The 22430-nt window shown below is 33.6% G+C and overlaps 1 protein-coding gene and 1 long non-coding RNA gene across 2 annotated transcripts; both read right to left on the bottom strand.

The window, feature by feature from the left end:
* Positions 1–744: 744 nt before the first annotated feature.
* Positions 745–4957, bottom strand: LOC129375886 (class I histocompatibility antigen, Gogo-C*0203 alpha chain-like). The gene is made up of 6 exons (XM_055055255.1): positions 4848–4957; positions 4225–4503; positions 2269–2571; positions 1906–2007; positions 1255–1318; positions 745–947 (listed from the first exon to the last, which is right to left on the bottom strand). The coding sequence occupies exons 2-6, from the start codon at positions 4481–4483 to the stop codon at positions 863–865; spliced, it is 813 nt and encodes a 270-aa protein (XP_054911230.1). The 5' UTR covers positions 4484–4503; positions 4848–4957; the 3' UTR covers positions 745–862.
* A 4103-nt stretch (positions 4958–9060) lies between these two features.
* Positions 9061–10981, bottom strand: LOC129375890 (uncharacterized). The gene is made up of 3 exons (XR_008607680.1): positions 10890–10981; positions 10384–10610; positions 9061–9571 (listed from the first exon to the last, which is right to left on the bottom strand). It is a non-coding gene; the product is annotated as an uncharacterized LOC129375890 (long non-coding RNA).
* Positions 10982–22430: the final 11449 nt, after the last annotated feature.

The raw sequence follows: 22430 nt of genomic DNA, 5'->3' as shown, positions 1-22430 counted from the left end.
ACCTGTTACAGCACTGAGCTGCACAAGCAGTAGGACCGAAAACACAAACATAAAGATAGATCCAGTTTTGCTTGTCACCCAAAATAATCCACTTAATTTCTCCACTGAAGGAAGAAGAATGAAACTAGAGAGAAAGCATAACAACTGCAACGTCATCAACTATTATTTATTAAAGAGGCGGTATTGTGTGTTCTGCAAACACAAAGTCACAAACAAGTACCTATGTTACTTTTACAAAAGTGCTGTACATATAGATCAAAGTATAACCCAACAAAAAAACATTTTTCAGATAAATTGTCTAAATAGGTCATTAAATGTTCTGTCTTTATTGATTGATGGTGTTTTTCTACATATAGTGGGAAAACTATTGTTGCTTTGCAACAAGAAGCTGCTCACTTTGAGTAAGAAAAATTCTGACATGCGGCTGCAAAGTAATGCCAAATAAAAGAGTTTCATTATTAAGATGTTTTTTACTTGTGATGAGCGAGGAGCTGGCACCAAAACGCAGCTTTCTCCCACTGAGGAATACATGGTATTGATACACATCAGTCGTTCTCCAAACCCGTCATTATAAGATCTAACAGAAAATATCTCATCATTGCTTTGTCTTCTGCAACTCAGAGTTTTTAATGGTAAAGAATTTCTTCCTCTTCATCCAGGAGGTTCTGGGTTTTTCTACACTTATCAAATGAGTTCAGCTTAAGCAAAAATAAAGGCAATATATATAAAATATTTTTTTTACATCACATATATTGATTAAAAGAAAAAAAAAAGTCTTCCAGGTCGAATCCAAGCCTGTGGGCTTTCTGGCAGGTTCTCTCCGACTTCCTCCCAGTTCAAAAACTGTGAGTCTCTAATATGTTTAGAACTCAGGCCTCCATCTAAAACAACTGATTGTTGTTTTAGAGCCACAGCAGCAGCAGCGATGAGTGAAGTGGTCAAATTTACTGAGGAGAGAAACAAGGCAAAAATAAAAACCTGTGTGCTCAACAATCATGTGCAAAAGTTACAACCAGTAAGACTGTCAATACTGCAACTATTTGCTATTTGCGATTTCATTTTCTGAATACATTTACTGTAGTTGTAACTTTTAGTTTGTCTTCCAAATAGGAACATGTGATTATGAACGAGAAGTAAAACTTTTACCGTAAAGAAAAACTACATGACTAAATAGCATTTGTTGCATTTGCTGTGTGAGTTATATATACATAAGAGGAAATGAAACAGAAACAAGCTGCAACAATTGGACTTTACCTTTGTGTGTCTGATGAAGAATTGGCTTGGAAAGGTGAAGTCTCAGGCGTGATATATTGAGTGACTAGAAAAAATTCAAATATTAAATAGTTTTTTTTATTTTTTCAGAAGCAAAATAAATTTTTGTCAAGTTTTTAGATTTAACTTATATGTTCACATTGTTTCTGAAGGCCCTCTTAGAAAAATAATCTTTACTTTAATTTGACGTCCCTCTAGCGCAGCGCCCCCATGAGGCACACCCACATTTTGCACCACTGGCTTGTTCTGACTATAAAATATGTAATTACTCTTGACAAGCCCTGGATATCAGAAAATAGACCCATTGGTACCTCAGTACTATCTGTGTTTGAAAGCACCTTTAAGTTTTACTGAAGCTCATTTTCCACATTTATTAATGTTGAAAACAATTAGAGTTTATGAGTTATTCTAACTAGACATTTCCTATTTTATACACATTCAACAAATGTCCTGCTAAGACATGTTGGACTATCTCACATAAACTATGAAAAGTTTATTTTCTCCTGCGATGCCCGGGTCATTTTCTCCTCACTCTATTCCGTTTGGTCATTTTTTACCTAATGAAGCAGAGTAACATATAGACTATTGATAAGGTCCACATGTCTAAAATTAAACAATATATTGCTTTCTTACCATTGTTCTTTATTGGACAAAGAATTACAATCACAGCAATGACCAGAACCAGAATCATCAGAACCACAGCAGCAGCAGCAATGAGTGAAGTGGTCAAATTTACTGAGGAGAGAAACAAGACAAAAATAAAACCTGTGTGCTCAACAATCATGTGCAAAAGTTACAACCAGTAAGACTGTCAATACTGCAACTATTTGCTATTTCATTTTTTTGAATACATTTACTGTAGTTGTAACTTTTAGTTTTGTCTTCCAAATAGGAACATGTGATTATGAACGAGAAGTAAAACTGAATTTTACCGTAAAGAAAATCTACATGACTAAATAGCATTTGTTGAGTTTTTAGTTTTCACTTTGTCCTCACCTTCGTTTGTCCTGATGTTCCTTCTCTCCAGTCTGGTGACAATATTCTCTTTAAAACCAGAGAACTGAAACACGCATTCATACTTTGCCCAGTCAGGAGACGGAACAAATGAAAGATTCACATAAATGCTCATCTGGAAGGTCCCATCATTGTTGGGGAGGATCTCTCCTTTAGCCAAACCATCATGAATCTCTTTTCCATCTTTCCTCCAGAACATCTCAGCTCTGTTAGGATAAAATCCTGTAGCGTGGCAGCAGACTGCAGAGGAGCCATTCCTCTGGAGCAGAGACACTGAGGGAAGATCTCAAGATAAATTAAACACTTGTAGTTATTATAAGCTTTAAAGATCATTTGTAATTAATATTCATTTCCAGTTTTGCCATCTTGACACTTTCCATGTTACCTCCATGGTAGCAGTTGGAGTATTTCAATATTTCAAAATCCACTGAAAGCTTGATAAGTAGATTTTTGATAAAGGGAAGGTAAAACTGCAGTCTGGTATTTATACATATTGGTTAAAACTGTAACTACGTCGTGACAGTACAGTATAATTCATATTCTGTGAAAAAAAAAAGAGCTTCTCTGCCTTCTCCCTGTTTTATATTTGAGAAAAAACAAAAAGTTGTATTAGAAGCGATAGAAGTTCAGATAGAAGCTGGTGATTTTTTTCACAGATTACTGTCACAACATGGTGACAGCTTTAACAAATATAGAGAAAACATATTTTTTATTAAAGTTATAAACTGCAGCTTGAATAAAATGCAACTACATAGCATTTTTTTGAGAAGTCGGGATTGTTGTATGTATATTTGCACGTTGTCTGTTACTGTTGTAAGTCGGAAGAGACATTTCAATGAGCTAAAACTAATAATAAAAAAATTAAGCAGCCTATTTGCTGTATTTTTTTGTGGACTGTTGCATATGAAATTCATGAGCAGTAAATATTATGTTAGTATTGGAATTGGACCAAAGACATCAAGGCAGTTGCAAGCCTTTAAAATTGTGATGCTTTTGATGGGTCAAATAGATTCAAGAAACTTTAACAATAATAATTATGCAGGGGGGCCCGATTAAAGTTTTCGTCATGGGGCCCAAGATTCCTGGTGGTGCCCCTGGGTATGGGACAGATAATCAGTGGGAAAAAAAACCTACTCCACCAAAAACAACCAAGCATTCATGAGATACTGTAGCATAACAGAGAGAAAAGACAAGGTGTGAGCAGCACGTACACAGGGTGATTGATTGCGCTAAGATCCTCCCCCTGGTTCTGACTGATTGTTTTTTACTGAATTGTGTTTTTGTTCAGATGACAGCAAAATAACAAGGAGCGTTGAGAATTTGTTTTGGGTTCAACCAGAATTTGCTTATGACTTCTGGAATATTGTAATTTAATATAAGTAACAATTTGAGTAGCAATTGTTATTTCATAGATTTAGTTACTATTTGATAGTATCTGGTTCAAAAAGGACCATTTATGGACCTTTAAAGCAATGAATAACATCCTGAAAAACGAGTCAAATCAGAGGAGCAGCATGTGGCTGTAATCAAAGATGATCCATTTATAACAGGTTCAGTTTATGATGCTCCAGCAGCACAACTGCAGTTAACATTTGACTCCGATATGTGCAGCTATCCAACATGAGCATAACGATCATCAGTTCCAGCCAAAGTTTGGGGAGAAATAAAAAGTCGCACATGATTTTGTCCAAGTTTTTGGTCCACACTCAGAGAAGACGACTGCTCTGCTCCTGCTTTTCAATAAATAAGTAAAAAACATACTTTTGTAAAAGTTACTTTCTGCAGATTTATCATAGAAAACATCAGTGACATGACAATGTAGTAAATACCCAGGTCAGTATTTACATGGTTAACCGTGGCAGAGTTTTTGTTAATACACAAACATAGTTGTGTAGTTTACACTACTTTAATGTTTCATGTCATGCTCTGTTGCAGTACCTGTTTTCATCAGTGAGCTGCTCCCATATCTCACATACATCATCAGCCACTCAACACATGTTTGAGTTAAATAGATCTTCTCAAGTTTTTGTGCAACTCTGTTATTTTCCCAATTGTGTTTGGTGTTGAAAGCTTGTGGTTTAGGAGCGATCCATGATTCTCCTTCCTGGTCCAGTGCAATAAAATCTTCTCCATCATAGCCAAACTGATCATAACCTTTGACCTCTCCAGTTTCATTGTCCCATTCACAGCCATACATCTGCTGAAAGATGGGCACTCCTGAGACAGAGAGAGACTTTATTTAACCCGAGTGTTTAACATACAATTTATTAAATACCCTAAATGTGGATTTTATTGTGACAAACTGATTCATAAAACCTTCAAACATATATTTTGAGCAAATATTCTAACTTTTTATTTGTCATTAAAGAAATATATGGTGAAGTTACAGTTTACATTTGACTCTATTAAGCAAAAAGGCAAAGACCTTCAAATAAACAACAATTAACAATCATGTTTAAAATAAACACTTTCATGATAATCTGCAAAAATCTGTGAGGGGATCTTTGCGAATTCAGTGCTTGGAAAATATGTTTGGTTTAAGAAGTGAAACATAAACAAACCTCCGCTCTGGTTGTAACGTTGTTTTGCAATTTCTAGGTTTTTTTTTAAGGTTCGCTGTTTAGCCAGACATGTCTCCGTTTCCTCTCCCAGTAGTTTGGATATTCTGATCTCAGGTCATTCATCCAGTCCTGTTTAGGGATGTTTTTGTTGATGATGTTGTCACAGTAACTTATCTGAACTTCATCCACAAATCCAACAGAGACGTAAGATGGGAAGTTTGGTATTCTGGAAGATGCCGTGTAGAAATACTTCAGAGAGTGGGTCACTGTAAGAAAAAGCACATTTCTGAATATTTTACAATTTCAACTCCAGTATGACTCATAACTAATTTAAACTCAAGGTATCATATTCTGACATAAAACTGACATCAAAAACATATCTAATTTTATAAATTCATGATTATTTTTCTGTCCAAAAATCAATTTTAAGCCAACTAAATTTTTACATGGTTCAGTTTCGATGTAAAAATTCCATGAACCAACAACTTTCACAAGTCACTTCATGAAACCAAAAGGCTATCCTTTGATCCTAACAGAAAATTTTAAAATAAATTTAAAAATATTAAATAAATTAATGAAGTAATTAAATCAAGGTTATTGCTACATTGCTTTGACCATTTTTAAACATATTACAATTTGTTGGAAATAATTTTTGCTTGTTTATTTTTATCTCAACTAAATCCAGAGTGACAAAACACTCTTCATTAAAATACCATATAACCAGCCTTCTTTATCGGGTTCTTGTGCCGTTTAAGGTTCCTGGTTCTGATGCTGCTGCCCCAACAAAAGCAGAAGAGACTACACTCTCAGCAGAGAAGACATCATTAATATGAGAGGCAGCCCTGAAACTACAAGAAACTATACATCCAGGACATATAATTACTAACAAATGCCTTTTCAAATAGTGAGCTCATGTTCATTAGCTAAGAACAACAGTAAATTTTGAAATAACACGACTCATTTGTGACAGCCAATGTTGGGTATGGTACAAATTTTGAAGTTTTACATGAACAGTTTTTGACATATATACATTTTGAATTCTATAACCTGCACAATATTAAAAACTCTTGCAGTGGCAATATTAGTAAATATTGTGATGACAATATCAGGAGCCATAAATATCTATTTTCTCCTTTCCTCTCTTTCTAACCTGTGCCTCCTACTCTATGCGACTTCTAACGTTTTTGACAATGTCATTGGTGTCAGCAGGTTTGAACTCTTGCTGACATAAAACTCTGTTCAACCGATTAAAAATTACATCTGCATGAAAAGTACAACTTAGAAACTCTTAAAATCATCCAGCAACTATTGCTCTTCAGACAGTACTTTAAAATATAAACACTGGACATAATGATATTATAATAACAATATATTCATAATAGATTATGCAGCTCTAGTACAAACAATAGCTGATACTAACCAATAGCTGCCTTTTACTAGAGTTACAAATCATTGATAACAATTGATGTTATTCACATATTCAGGTGACTTTAATTTGAATTTTCTCATCAGATATGTTTGGTAATGTTGCAGCGACTTTATAAATGCTGTGCTTTTAATCAGAGTATAAAGCAACCTGAGATTACAAACAGTTTGCTTTTACTCTGGATATTGATGTGGTGATTATTCATAGGCAGATGGACAGTGCTTACAGAGTTTTAATAATTAAATTCTGCATCAAAAACATGAAACCTTACAGTAATATATTATAGATGGGGTAGTCTACACACAGGTAATCTGGATTAAATAAAACTGAGAAAGACTGTTACTTTTTGAAATAATTTTCAGTATCTGTGGTTACATAAAGGCAACAGGATCACTCATTTACATTGAAATGACACATCAGATGTTATAGTGACACCTATAGACGATACTCTGGACAGAAATCAGACAAAGAAAGCCGGAAGTTTTCTTGTTAAATGATTTACATGAACAACTGCACCGTGTTTGTGAGGCTTTCATTCTGAAATCCTACAAGAAAGTCTCACCTAGATTACAGTTTTTAAATGTATTTGTTTTGACTGCTTTCACTTTCACTTTGAAAGCTCCAGTAAACATAAATACCATGAATACCATGAATACCATGAATGTTTTTCTAAGATGACTACAGTGACCCATAAACGCTGTTTTGGTCTGATATGATCAAATGTGTGACTCACCTGCCATCACGTTTTGTAGCCCAAGAAGAAACAGGAACACGAAGAAAAGCATTTAAACATTTATATCTGGTGCTTATTAGTGCAAGGGGTTGGAAACATTTCCGTTTCTATTTTATAAGATCTGTTTATTAATTTAAAAAATGATCGCATTTAGGTGTCTCTAAAAAGAAACTTTTTCTTAGTCGACAAATTTTGTTTTTGTTTGTTTTGAAGGAAAAGATCGTCTTCTTCGTTTCCGCTTCTTCTTAGATTTTTCTGGCGGTTGGCAATGGTTTCAACAGTGCACTACCGCCACCTGTTGGATTGGAGTATGAACCAGAATTGTTTTTAACGTCAAAGTTCTGATTTTATAAGAAGCTGAAAAGAATTTAAACGATGTAATTCAACCAAATTAAACTGTACGTTTTGCTCACAAAACGTATAATAAATATGTATTTTTTTGATGTTATACAATCCATAAATTCTTTCTTAATTAACCAACTTGCATCTTGTCGTCATTTAGTCCATGTTTCTATTTTATTGGTCAGTTGTAATATTACCTTGACCACTGTTTTATTAATCACAACTACAGACAAAATGTAAAAGTCAGCATAAGATAAAAACACTTTTCAAAACACATTGAAGCCCCTTATGCTTTCCCATTGTGTTCAGACTGCAGTTCAAACCTGTATGATCAAATCTAAATCTTTCTCAAATATTATCTTCCTCTTAGCCTCTTACCCATGTTTTTTTTTGTTGGTAACAATGGAGAAAATATTATGTTTGGTACATTAAGCTTTTCAACAATTGATGTTCACCTAAATTTCACTGAATATAAATGCTGCTCCTAAATTAAGTACAATAAATCTTGAAATACTTTAAATACACAGCCAGTAGAATAAAATTACATATTTTTGTTACCGACATTTTTTTTTTTGAATGTAAAAATTCTTTTGCTGGATACCTCTAATTTTCTTTCATTCTTATTTGAATATCTAAAGACAATATGTTCTATTGTTTCCATTTGGCCACAATAAATACAACCTGTAGTATGTTTGGAGATTATTTTAAGTGTGTTATTTAAACCAGTGTGACCAAATCTAACCCTCAATATAATATCTTCTTTCTTTATTCTAATACATGGTCTCCTCATTAATGGAATCCTCATTAAAGGATTCCATACAAAGATTTTATTGCTTTGTGTTACTTTTATTTTATTACTTTTGGTCTTTCAACTCCAGTAGATTTTATCCACTTTATCCTACTGGTCACAGATGTCAATATTAGTGTCATGAGCCAAAGCACCATGTTATTTTTTAACACGCATTCATTTCACATTTGAAAAACTTAGTGGAATTAGATGTAGTTAAAATCTTGTTGCTCATTATTTTTGCACATTTTTTAACCTCAAGTATTTTTTTATTGATTTCAGCTGAATTTTATTTCACTCATAAAAAGTGATAAATTGCTGTTGCTTTTTCTCTACTTATTTTTTCACAGTTTGATGTAAATTTGGTTGGAGATTGTTGTTTATTTTACCACTTACATCAACAATTGTTTTCTTCTATCCCCCTTTTTCTTTTGCTCTGTTGCTCATTTTCTTCCATCTAACTTGGTGGTTTTAACTTCTCTGTGGTTCCCATTAACAATTCAATCCAACAAGTTGTGACGTTTCTCCCTTGGGGTGAAGGAACATCACTCATCACTTCCCAATATCTCCTAGAGAAATAAGTTTTATCCTGGTTGCTGATTGTCAAGTTGTGCTTTTGGTGTTTAGATTAAGAAAACATTGGCACTAAAACATTTATTTAACAAAATATCAAACAGATGATTTAATAAACCTACAAGTTCACACTGAACATCAGAAGCCAGAATTATTTACTTTGAAACCAAAGTCATAATATTGAAGGAAGTGATGAAATGAACCCTCTGAAGAGGTAAATGGTAAGATTCTCAAATAAAAGCATAATTGCTTTTATTTATTGTAAAGTTTCCACTTTGCATAATCATTGGCTTCAGAACAAACAGAAATTTAATTTAATATTCAAATGCAAAATAAAGCAATGTTACCTTGACCAGTTTTATTAATCACAACTAAAGACAAAATGTAAAAGTCAGCATAAGATAAAAATACTTTTCAAAACACAAGTAACAAATATACTGAAGAACAAACAGCAAAAGAAATTATTTGAGGATCACAATTAGATCATTAAATAAAACAAATAGAGAAAAAACTCACAAAGTAAAACAAGTAAAATATTTACATGATGGACAAAATAATGTAACTGCCTTTTTGTGTTTAGCTTAACAGATTCATTGATTATATATGTCACTTTATTCTGATATAAAACTTTGTAAACATAAATTAACACATTAGTATGAAGAACAGCATGCAGTGCAATATGACCTGAAAGTCATACAAAAAGAAATGTAACATGCAGAAGGTTAAATGACTGATGCTAATGCTAATTTACCAGATCAAACCAGATAAACACTAAAGTCACTTTAACAACAACAATAACAGAATATCTGAAGTCCTTTAATTTTTTAATGCCTCCTGGTCCTTAAGCTGGCGTCCGTCTCTTTCTTGATGAGAAAAAGAAGGAATATTCTGGACACGACGTATTTTAATCACAAATTTAAACATCATGAATGATCAGCACCAAATTACCTACAGATATAAATGCAATGTTTTTAACTTGTCAGACTAGAACGAAATTACTTTGTACAAGACAAAGTTATGTGTGACTGTATTTTATTATTTAAATTTGTCTCATCAATAATTATTATTCAAATATTTAAAGGAACCTCTGACAACAGAAAGAACTTGCTTCATAAACAGTAAAGGTTTCCAAAAACCACATTTTTTTAAACATTTTTTGTTCAGTTGACAAACTTTTCAACAATTTATCAGAAATAAAACCTCAAACTATGAAACTCAACTCACTCTCCAGTTTGCCAATATCTGAACCTTGTTTAAAACAATCTGATTTAAAACATTGATCACATAATCCCTGTTTGCAGAGGAAAATATGAAAATGTTTCAATGAAATAACATTTTACCCAAACCAGAAAGCAAGACATAAAAATTACATTTTCTGTAAACAAGTAAAAAATAAAGATTCATTAATGCATCAAGAATATTTCTGAACCTTGATATTTTGTTCATTTTTGATTCACAGTTTCTTCCAGTTACATTATTTATCTGCATGTGTGAAGATTTATGACATTTTCTATATGACGTCTAATATGATGTCACTCAAATTCATCTAAAACACTTGACCTATAAATAAAGTGATTTCAAACACTGGATATTTCTATTTCTTTTAGACCAACACTGTCAGAGATGTAAATAAAACTCAAACATTATTTTGAACGCTCTGATCAGCACAACTCACTGTGTGCATGATGCCGAAGATCCATTTTGTTTGGGAATCATTATTTCTTGGACTTCACGGATACTGACTGCTGTGAAAGGAGAAATAAAGTGTTAGCCGATATTTTGTTTTACACAACATAAAATATAATTTTATTATTAATAAATCTTTGGACTGCATCACACATTTTAAATTTTGGAGAAAATTATGAAATGCGTTTTACTTATAAGTAGGAAGGCACTTGGCTTCTGTAAAAAGAAAAAAATATTTTTAGTTTGCAGAGTAACTTTAGTTCCCACATTTAACTCACAGACAGTATTGTTTTTTAGCTGCTTTTATCCTTAACTTAACATTCAGTAATTAACTGTTCATATTGAAAGCAGTAGAGGTTTATAGTTTGTCACTTCAACCTTAAATTCTAATATTCTATTAGAATATTTGTAATATATGATTCTTCTGTTGTATAATAACACAATGTCAACACACAAGGAACTGAAAAAGGAACAAGTTTTAACAAAGGATCTTACCGTTGTAGTAATGGTGTATCAGATGAGGAATTGCCTTCAGTGTCGACTGAACTCCATTAGTTTGAGGTGAAGGCTGTGAGTCTGTTATCTTGATAAATAGAAATAAAACATTTTGTGTGTATAGTAAATACATAGTAAATTTGACTGTTTTTCAGTTTCTTCTAACTGAAGCAGCGAGGTCTCTTACTGGCAGACCAGTAAGACCCCTATCAGACAAATCCTCTTTTAGTGAAACTAAATCTTTGGCTCTGAGTTTGTTAGTCTGTGTTTGTTTAAGGGGGAAAATGAATTACAACATGGATTTCGCCCATAAATCACATTAAAATATGTGATTTGCTTACATAGTGGTTCCTGGTTCTACTGATTCTTGTTCTCTATTGTGTATTAATAACTCTGTCTCCTTTCATTTGCCCTCCTTCCTCCATTTTTATCTAGTAATAAGATCATAACTCTTAATTCACTGTTAAATACTAAAGATCTAAAATCAATCTTTCTGATGTAGTTCAGCTACAGAATAATCAGTCTCGTAATTATTACAATACAATTTGACAAGAGGCATCATTGAGATTTCATTTCATTCAGTGTCTCATGAGTCTTAAAATGTAATTTGGATCACAGAAAACATTTCAAACTGAGACAAAGACGACAAAAATCTGACCAAATATTTTAAATACTTACTGGCAGCAGGAATAATCCTGAAATAAACAAAAAAAGATTGATAAATCATTTCTTAATATTACATCAACAGCAAACAGAATCAATTAAATATTTTCACAAATTATAAAATAAAGTATTAAGTGATTAAATACACTCGACAAGCCTTGAATAGAAAATGTTTAACAGCTTCACTGTAGTTTCTCCCCCCTTGATAAAGTTAAATAAAATTTATTAATGTTGAAAACAATTAGTTACTGTGACCCAGGATTGTCTTCCCCTATTTTACATACATTCAATAAATATCCACTAAAACATCTTTCAATATCTTCCATAAACTATCAGAAAGTTTGTTTATTTCTGAGATGCTGGTTATTATTATTATTATTATTATTATTATTATTATTATTATTATTATTATTATTATTATGATTATTATTATTATTATTATTATTGCTGCAGTTTTGTACATGTTTTAGTTTTGGTCATTATTTGCACACCAGCGACTTTCAGCTTTTTAATAAATGTGTACAGAGTTATACAGGGACTATTGATACGTTGCCATTATTTAAATATCACATATTATTTTGTTACTCCGGTAAATAAAGGAAGTTTTACTTGTCCTTTAAAATCCTTTGACATAATTTTTAAACTCCAAAATGTCTCACCAGATTTATAGAACAGACTTTAGAGCATTTTGTACATAAACGTCCTTCAATTTGTTCATGTTGTTAATTAAACTTGAAATTCATTTAGTGATAATTTGCTATATGATAATGTCATAGTTACATTTTCTGGTATTTAGGGAATCATTGAACGATTCAAAATTTGCAATGCATTTTTAAACATTAGAAATTTATGCAACTTTTTTCTTCAATCTGTTCTGTGAACATTCTTTTTGGAGAAGATTCACTTTAATATCTGTGACATTAAGGCTGTAATAAGTTGATATGAGCAGGAATTACTTGTGGTTTTAATAAAATGTTATTTGTGTTTATTGCTGTCATTCCTGCAAACAGGAAACCTCTGTTGAATCTGTAACTTAAACATCATTAAGACATGAAAGCAAAAACTTTATTTTAACTTTGTTTGGTTTTTGCTTCCACAACTGTGAAAAGTTTCAGATTTATTTTCTTATTTTATTTTTTATTTTTACATTTTCACCAAAATCACTATGAATGTTTAGTTAATTTAACAGAGGTATTTTATCAGCTCAACTCAAAACCTACAACTTAAGACAATAAAAAACAAATGATTTCTCACCACCTTTTATCATTTTGTAAAGGATGAATCCAATCACAGCAAAGAATCCAATAATTATCACTGCTGATACAATAATGATGATGGTGAGCCTGGAGGTTGAATTTACTGTGAACAAAATAAGAAACAATTGAAAATTAACATCTTCAATCAGACAGTGTCCATATTTAGACTATAAATCATTATATCCATTTATAAAAGCAAATTGCTGTTGCTAATTTATTTTATACTCTTTTTGCAATACCATCATATTCAATAGACTAGATTAAATATTACAATGAGATTTGTTTGTCAAATTAAAAGTACCTCTTGAAAGTAATCTTGAGACAAGTATTAAACATACTTTTAATAAAAACCACATTTCTGATAAAAATGTTTTATTACTTTGATTAAATATTTTAATCTTAAATGTGTAGTTTAGCTATAAGCAGAAAATTAACATAATTTGGATAAACAAAGGCTTGAAAACAGAATTAAATGTGTAAATTAAAAAATGTGTTTCACCTCATAAACTGAGTAACTGAAATAAATGAAACTTTCAATAAAACTGTAATTTATCAAATATGGCTGAATGTTCATTTTAACGTCAAGTGAAAATTTTAACGTGAACTGGACCACGTTAAAATTTGGGTCCAGTGTGTTTAAATGTTTTCCATCATAACCATGGTTAATAGTGAAACTGCAATGGAAGTACAATTTAAAGTTCTTTACTACAAACATGTAAAGGTCTGCACTAATAAATTGAAAAACTAAAGCATTTCTACATTAAAGTTTATGCTCTAACTTTTTCATTTTTCATTTTATTCTCACCTTTATTGGTCAGGATTTTGGTTTTCTCCAGTCTGATGGTAAGATCATCTCTAACACCAGAGAGCTGAAACACACAGTCATAACTCATCCAGTCTTCAGGTGGGACAGATGAGAGATCAAGATAAATGCTCATCTGGAAGTTTCCATCATTGTTAGAGAGAATCTCTCCTTTATCAACACCATCATGAATCTCCTCTCCATCTTTCCTCCAGAACATTTCAGCTCTGTTGGGGTAGAAACCTGTAGCAAAGCAGCTGATTGGAGAGGAGAGATTCCTCTGGAGGAGAGAAACTGAGGGACAAACTGCAAAATGTAGAAAGGAAACATTTTTAGTTTCTTTATAAAGATAAACATCACTTATTTGTAACTTATTCATTTAAACAATATACATTTCAATAAACTGTGAAAAGTTGGTTTATTTCTGATGTGGAAGGAAACAAATGACTGATCTGAAAATGCAGAAAAAACTTGTAAAAGACAATAACTGCATTGAAAATGTGACAGAAACATTTTTATACAAAATAAGGTTCACACATAAAAACTTCACGTTTTGTAATACCTGTTCTCATCAATGAGTTTCTCCCATAATCCCTATATTCTTCAGCCAGTCATCACACATCTGAGTTAAGTAGGACTTCTCATATTCTACATCATATTTATCATTAATCCACTTTTGTTTGGTGATGACAGCTTGTGGTGTTGGAGAGATCCATTGTTGTGTATTTGGGTCCAGTGTGTTTAAATCTTCTCCATCATAACCAGACTTATCATAATCTATGATCTCTCTAGTCTCATTATTCCTCTGACAGCCATAGATTTGCTGAAAGACATGAACTCCTGAGACAAAGAGACATCAATGAATTTAAAACACAATCCATTAATTTGTCCCAAGTTTATTTCAGTTTAAAACTGTTCTTTCAAAAATAACTCCTAAACATCTGAACAAATAAATTAAATAAATTTATAATATTAACTTTCCATTTATGACCCTCTGAAAAATGGTTTGTTTAGTTTATCAATAACAACAAATAATGAAACATTTGCTGCTTTATGTTCCAATAGTGTAATGTTGTGGAATTTAAGACAATAATTTGATCATTTTTTAAATAAAGAGGAGCACAGAAAAATACTGAATGTATTTACATTAAATCCAGATGTAAATACTTTTAGATGCACAATAACTAAAATCATGTGTAAAATAATCACTGACATAATAATTACACAAATAATGTGGGAAACTTAAAAAATATGTGAGATGTAGAAAGTGAATCATGAACAAACCTCCAGTCTGGTTGAAACGTTTTTTGGCAATTTTTAGGTTTTCTTTGAGGATTCGCTGTTTTTCCAGACATGTCTTTGTTTCCTCCTCCCAGTACTTCGGATATTCTGAAGTCACATTCTTCATCCAGTCCTGTTTAGGGATGGTTTTGTTGATGATGTTGTCACAGTAACTTATCTGAACTCCATCCACAAACCCAACAGAGACGTATGATGGAAAGTTTTCTATTCCTGAAGATGCTGAGTAGATATACTTCAGAGTGGGTCACTGTAAGAAAAAGACATTTCTCTATTATTACTCATCTCAAATGACATATAAAAAATAAGCACATTTTACTGAATAAAGATGTATCATATGTCTTTACAGCCAGGGATAAGGCTAGTGTTTACTAAAAGACACTAAATTAACAGATCATGTGATTCTCTGCATAAAGAGCAGGAGAGGAGAAAATGTGACAAACATGTAAGCAGGGAGAAATATGGGCTGAGAATTATTGCATGTAAACTGAGAGACATAAAAAAATTAAACAAAAAAAGTTATTCTTTAAATTCTTTGTTTTATTATGGCTGGTAAGCTTTCATAGAAGAAATGCTATTGTAACCAGAGGAGCATTAAAATCTAAGATAAACTTAAAATTTTGGTGAAAATTTAAAGACCTTATTTTAGCAAACTTTATTCAGAATATTAATTTCACTGTGGACTGAACCTTGTAGCTTAACCTGCACATAGACAACATTACTGTGACTTAACATGCAGCCATTTTGTTAGATAATGTTAGATCCTAATGGTTACAATTACAACATAGTTAAATAAAAATAAAACAACTTAATACCCGGATGACTTTCTTTTATTTTATACAATTCTCTATTAAATGCACCAATAAAATGTTTCAAACTCAGGACATATTACCAGGACCTGTCATCGATTAAACCTCAAAAAACACAAAGTTGTTTAAATAATGCTGATCTTTATTAAGTTTTCTAACTCACCTGCTGTAGATCCTTGTATTCCCACTAGAATCAGAAACATTAAGGTCGTTTTTTCAGCCATGTCACTTTTTATACATTCATTTTAAAAAGTGAATGTTTGGATTCTGAGACTGAAAACAAAGAGAAAAATAGCAGACTTCCGCATTTACTTTACCTGAGAACAAGACAGGTCTTGTTCTTCAGAAATTCTCAAGTACACCTGGTTCTTCTCAAATTCTGTTCCCCTGCGTCTGGAGCGCGCATTGCAGCCAGAGAGGATCTGATCATTTTCACGTCGCTTCTGATCAATTTCTCGGTAAAACAACTTATATAACCATGTTAATGTTGTAACATTCAGTTTAATTTGCAGCTGTTGTTTAAAAAATTGTAAAATAAATAAATAAACAATATCTTCTGATGCTGTTTTTTGTTATTTTAAACACCAAGAGAATCGCTCTTTTTCCAACTTTTCTCACGTAAGTCTGGCAGAAATAAAAGTCAGTCACCAAACACAGTTTTCCCAACACGTAGTGTGTATGTAAAGGTTTTTGAGAATTTGGAAACAGTTGTTCTTTATTCCCCAAGGTTATGGGGAATAAAGGAGAGGAAAGAATGGATGATTCAGCAGCCTGAAATAATCTGTTCCCCCTCCATAATATGGGAACAACTGATTGATTGATTGATTGATTGATTGATTGATTGATTTATTTATTACACAGACTCAAAGTCCAAATACACAAAAAAGAAAAGAAAAACAATAAAAGAATAAAAAGTGCATTAAAAATGGCAACTAACCCGTCAGGAGGCAATCATACCAATGTCTCCAGAGTGCAGATGAATATTTTACGGCACTATATTTAACATTCGTCAACAATAGATAATTCTATTATTAGACTCATTTAAACGACAAATAAATTGATACATAAGCTTTCTTAAAACAGCCATCAAAGTGCTAACGTGAGCAGATACAAACAGTTCACTGGCACTGGTCCATCTGGGCTTGTTTAACAAAAGTCTTAAAGCATCATTAAAAGCCACCTTCAATCTTTGAAGACTGGTTTTTTAAAAATTGTACCACAAATGTGCTGAATACAATGATGTACAATATGATCGAAACAACTGCAGTTTCACTTCATCAGTACAGAAGCCAAACTTACGGACCAGGATATTTGCCTGAGCATATAACATTCGAACCTGTCGGTAAATGTCCGCATCATCAGACAAAGTGTCTCAACACATGACCAAGATATTTTACTTCATTAGAGACATTCAATTGAGTCACAGACAGCTTGAAATTTGGAAATTTGCCATATTTGTCCTCCTTGGTGCGACAGATCAAGATGATGCTTTTTGATGGATTCAATTTAACATCATGTCTGTTCACCATATGCTGAACAGACATTAAGCAGTTTCTGCAGACCAGCTGAGCTTGGACTAAAAATCACTATATCATCAGCATACATTAAATGATTAATAATGGTATCACCAACCATGCAGCCAGTTCTACACAAGTTGAGCTGCTTAGAGAGTTCATTCATATAAAAGTTAAATAACATGGGTGATAAAATGCTACCTTGTCTGACTCCATTGCTGACACAAAAGGATGCAGATGTACAGTCGTCCCATTTGACCTGCATAGTTTGATTGGTATACCAATATGTCAGACATCTTACTATATATTTGGGCACACCAGCTTGGCACAATTTTAAAAATAATTTTCTATGATTTACACGATCAAAAGCCTTCGTGGCGTCTAAAAAGCACAAAAAGACTGTAGAGTTTTTGCTGGTATAATTATTCAGTAATTCTTTTAGGCCATATATACACATATCAGTGCCATGTTTGGACTTAAACCCAAATTGATTATCAGTAGACATAACTGTCTTTTCAAATTTAGGCAAAAGAATTAGTTCAAAGACTTTAGACAGTGTACTAGCTATGGCTATAGGTCTATAGTTATCAGAGCTGCCAATTCTGCCAGCTTTGTTTTTCATCACAGGAAGCAGAAGAACATTCATCAAGGAATCAGGAATAAAGCCATGCATAATAAAACCAGTGAAGCACAAAGCAAGAAGAGGGGTGACACTAGAACTTGCAAATTTCAGATGTTCAGCTGAAATAAGATCCTTTCCTATGGATTTATTTACAGACAGATCTTTAATTGCTTGATAAACCTCGTGAGTTTTGATAGTTTCTACAGTACTAACCTTGTCAACTCGGAAGGGTTCACTCTGTACACAGGTAAATAGCTTGCTGTAGTGATGTAGCCAATAATCTACAATCATATTCGTCCCAAAAACACCATCGACAGTGCAAGGGAGAGATGGTTTACTGTTATTGATGGTTTTTAACCTCTTTCCAGAAGGCTTTGGGATCCTTACCTATGAGCTTATTTGCCAAGGAGTCAGCCCTCATTGTTTGTTCATTCTGTCTAATAAAGCGTAGTGCATATTTGAATCTTGCATTAGACCGCTTTTTATGTTCAAATATAGGGCCCTGCCTAGGTTTACCTGCTAGAGCCCAAGAAGTAGTAGCTTCACAGGCTTCACTGTAGTACTTAGACACATACGTGTTCCAGCCTGGTCTCTTTTTAATCTTAATATTACTTTTATTATAAGGCAGGGTAGCTCCGAGTAGTGCTTCAATAATGTCAGAATATAATCCAGTTAAGTTGGTTCTATGTCCAATATTAGAGCAGTTACAGTCTGTACAAGTAACTGCCTCTCTTGGTATTTTAACAAGGCACAATAGTTGATCAGTTAGGGCATAGTAACGGGCTATTTGCTCAGAAGAAATAGAAGACCAGTCTATATTTATTTGATTCTGATTACTGTCCACATTAACAGTTGCAGGAATATGATCAAATCTAATTAACACCTCCAAGGGGATGTGATCAACAATGGATACATTGTACAGAATATTAATATGTACCAAAGCAGCATGAGCATCTGCTGTAGTGATACAATGGTCTAACCAGGAAGTAGTATGCCAGGCTTCACTGATATAAGTGTAGCTAGCAGCTGGCAAAAGTTCTTTACTTGATAATATTAGATTAGAATCTGTACAGAAATGAATCAGGTGTTTAGCAAACAGGGAGTTATCATCTGAGATGTCTGCATTCATGTCACCCATAACATAAATACTTTTAGACTTCTCAGTTTGCATAAAAGAGCTGATATAAGCAAGTTTACTGAGGTATTCTTCTTCATTATGATGACATTCATAAGGAGCACAGACATTTAAAATAATAAATTCTTTGTCATGCTGCTTCACTTGTACTGCGATACACCAATCCACACCTAATCTAATGACATTTATCACTGAGTCAAGGCTTTTTTTCCATAGTATAGCCACGCCTCCTGGGATCCTTCCTCTTCTTATTCCCAAACTGAGGTCAGTAGAAGATTCCCCAACACCCAGGAAACTGTCATTAATAAAGTTTAGACCTTTTAAATCCTGTCTGGCTAAAAAGGTTTCTTGCAGGCACAAGATGTCACAGTACAGCAATAACTGGTCAACAACCAACGGCGAGCTTTATCATCTGCGCTCTGCCTAAGCGCAGGCCACGGCAGTTGTAGGAGATGACTTTAATGTCCATAATATTTATGACTTGGTGTTCACATCAGCAATAGGCGCGCATATGTCCATAGAAGAAAGGGTAGCGTTGGCTCCAATGGTAGTTTTACGTGGCTCGTAAAAACGTCTCACATGGGTTCCTCAGGCCAAAGCTCTGGGTTATACATAACAGCCACGTCGCTACATTCTGCAGAAACCTTGAATGAGGCGAACCTGGTATTAACAGTAGTGATTCTCTGGCAGGTTACATTATTCCCCAGCTTGGCTTTAAGATAGCCGCATAGCGTTTCCGCTTCCACGTCGGGTGAGAATTTAGAAGCAAAAACACTCACCAGTTTAGTTTAAACCGTTTTAATGTATCAACAGTTTTATATAGGCATGGCTTTAACGCGCTCTCGAAAACGTCAGAGATCCAAGAGAGTGCGCCACTGCCACGTCTGCCATGCCGGAAGTTTGACCGGACTGAATTTACCAGCAAGTTTTTTTTTCTCTCTGTTCATTCCTCTCATCATCAACAATAAATCATGTGATTTTGGTAGCATTTGCTCGTTGTTTGCCAGAGATATGAGGGGGGAACATATAGTTTAACCACCTGAAATAATCCGTTCCCCCTCCAAAACATGGGAACAAATTAATTTACCTGTAAATCCTTAACTGTGTTTATTCCTCTCTTCTGCACCAACAAATCCTGTGATTTGTGACATTTGTTTCTTAGTTGCCAGGGTTATGAGGGGAGAACCATATATTTTAGCCACCTGAAATAATCCGTTCCCCCTCCAAAACATGGGAACAATTTAATTTGCCTGGAACTTTTTAACTGTTTTTATTCCCATCATGTCTGCTATTGTTCCTTATGGGATGCAAATATTGAATCTAACTTTTCAAAATCTTGAATATCTTTGCTAAATTGTGATGATTTCATTATTAGTCTACATTACATTTTAAACACACAGGAATAATTGTTAAGATTCCTTATATTAGTCATAATGCTATCTGACCAGAAACCCAAATCGACCAAACTAAGCATCACAATATTTAATGTTATTCTAAAACTCTCTTATATCAATAACAAAACATTTCTCCATGTGGAAATCAGAAATTATTTTATCCTTTTAAACAGCCTGAGTTTCCCTTAAAGCTTTTATTGGACTTTATTTCTTTATTTATAAGGAAATATAAGCTGGATGTAGAAAAACACTGGAACCATTTTATTCTTTAAACTGTTTAAACTGTTAGCAGATAAATACGGACAGTGGAAGAACCGTGGTTCTGGTTCTGTTGGACCTCAGTGCAGATTCTGATCATGTTGATCAGAACATTTTACTGAATCAACTGAGTCCCTTTAAATCTAGACTAATACCAGATGTTTAGAGTTGATTTTGAAACATAATCATGAAACATTAATCAATAATCTGATGTGCAATTACAGCAAAATGTAATGTTGACTGTGCGTTCTATGATTTTGTGATTTCTATGTTGTAAAGCACTTTGAAATGCCTTGTTGCTGAAAGGTGTTATATAAATAAAATTTAATTGATTGATTTACAGTTGATTGATTTAAAAATCAAAATTACTTTCTTGATAACAAGAAGAAGTTTTATGTTTTTGTAAATCATATAAATTCAAAGTTAAAGATAATTAACACTATGTAATGATTTTTTTTTAAATCATAAACCTTTATACACAGTGTCTTGAAATTTCCTTTAATGCTTTAACATAGAACTGCTACAGGTTCTGAATGAAAAGTTTCAGACCTGCTTTCTGGAAAAGACTCAAAATCTGTCCTAGTGTCTGAATCTGAACTCCTGACATGTAACTGGAAGGTGACAGATCACCTCATTTAATAAAAACTGGTGCAAAGACATAATTACAGGTTTAAATATGATTTACAAAACCAGATGCAAACTGTCATGACTTCAGCCTTTCTGCTCCACCTTCTGCGCTGATTGCTCATTTCTCTCACCTGCACTGTGCTGCTCCCTATTTATACAGCTGCTTTTCACCAGCTCAGTGTGAGATCGTCTGTTGCTCTAGTCACAGCTTTCAAGCCATTGTTTCAAAGAGTCTTCTGGTTTTCTGATCCTGCCTGTCCTTGACCACAGATTCTGCCTTGTCCCTCGGCTGCTGAAAGTTTTCTGACCTCCTGTTGAAGAACCCTGCCTCCTGTTTGCCGTTTGCTGGATTTCTTTGCCTGTGGCTCTACCGTGCATGACCCCGGATCGTCTCTCTACTCTGTCTCTGGTTGGTGATTTTGCCCCTGTCATCCCGTTTGTTCCCTGAGCCCCCAAGACTTTTCGTAGTCCATTCTTCCTACTTAGTCCCACCCCGGCTGGATCCCTGTCCCCTGTGCATTCCTCCTCCCTTTTCCGCTTGTCTTATCCACCCTGTTCAGCCCCGTCTAACTATTATTTTGTCATAGAACATCTGGTGAAACTTACTCCTGTGTTGTGTGTGTTTTGGGTTCTGGCTGAGTTTGCTTTATCGTTACAGCAAACAGGTTAATACCAGAGTCCATGAATATCGTCACCTCTGTTACACACCTTGTTCATGTGAGCCTGGTACATTACAAAACATACTCGTTTTATCAATAATACTGGCCAAATATGTGAAATATTAAGACATAAAAGATAGTAAAATAGATAACAAATATCCTCCTCCAATGCCAATTCTGAGCAGCAGGACAATCTAATAATTCCAGCTCATCGTCAAGTTATGGAGCAGCAAATATATGATAAAATGCTGCTTACAGTATTTTATCTAATAAATGTTATCACTTACAGCCGGGGATGAGTCTATTGTTTAATAAAAGACACTAAAGAATCAGATCATCTGATTATCTGCAAAAAGAGCAGAAGAGGGAAATAAACGTGATAAAAATGTAAGCAGGGAGAAATTTGCTTACATGAGTCAAGGGGACTTCAGGGGCGTAAGCGTCACTTGTATCCGGGTAAAACAGTGTTAGAGAGGTTTGATAACGAAAGTGAAAGTAAATTG

The sequence above is a fragment of the Poeciliopsis prolifica genome, unplaced genomic scaffold (assembly GCF_027474105.1).
Source record: "Poeciliopsis prolifica strain line A6 unplaced genomic scaffold, Auburn_PproV2 SCAFFOLD041, whole genome shotgun sequence".
In the NCBI taxonomy this organism is placed as follows: Eukaryota; Metazoa; Chordata; class Actinopteri; order Cyprinodontiformes; family Poeciliidae; genus Poeciliopsis; species Poeciliopsis prolifica.
Note: the sequence above shows the minus strand (reverse complement) of the source record. Positions and strands in the feature narration are given on the sequence as shown.

Excerpts from the sequence above, each read along its gene's own strand:
- LOC129375886 (XM_055055255.1), bottom strand. The coding sequence starts at position 4,483 with ATGTATGGCTGTGAATGGGACAATGAAACTGGAGAGGTCAAAGGTTAT. Across the intron at positions 2,008-2,268 it reads GAACATCAGGACAAACGAAG|TAAATTTGACCACTTCACTC; the intron begins GTGAGGACAAAG and ends TTCTCTCCTCAG. Across the intron at positions 1,319-1,905 it reads TTGTCCAATAAAGAACAATG|TCACTCAATATATCACGCCT; the intron begins GTAAGAAAGCAA and ends AATTTTTTCTAG.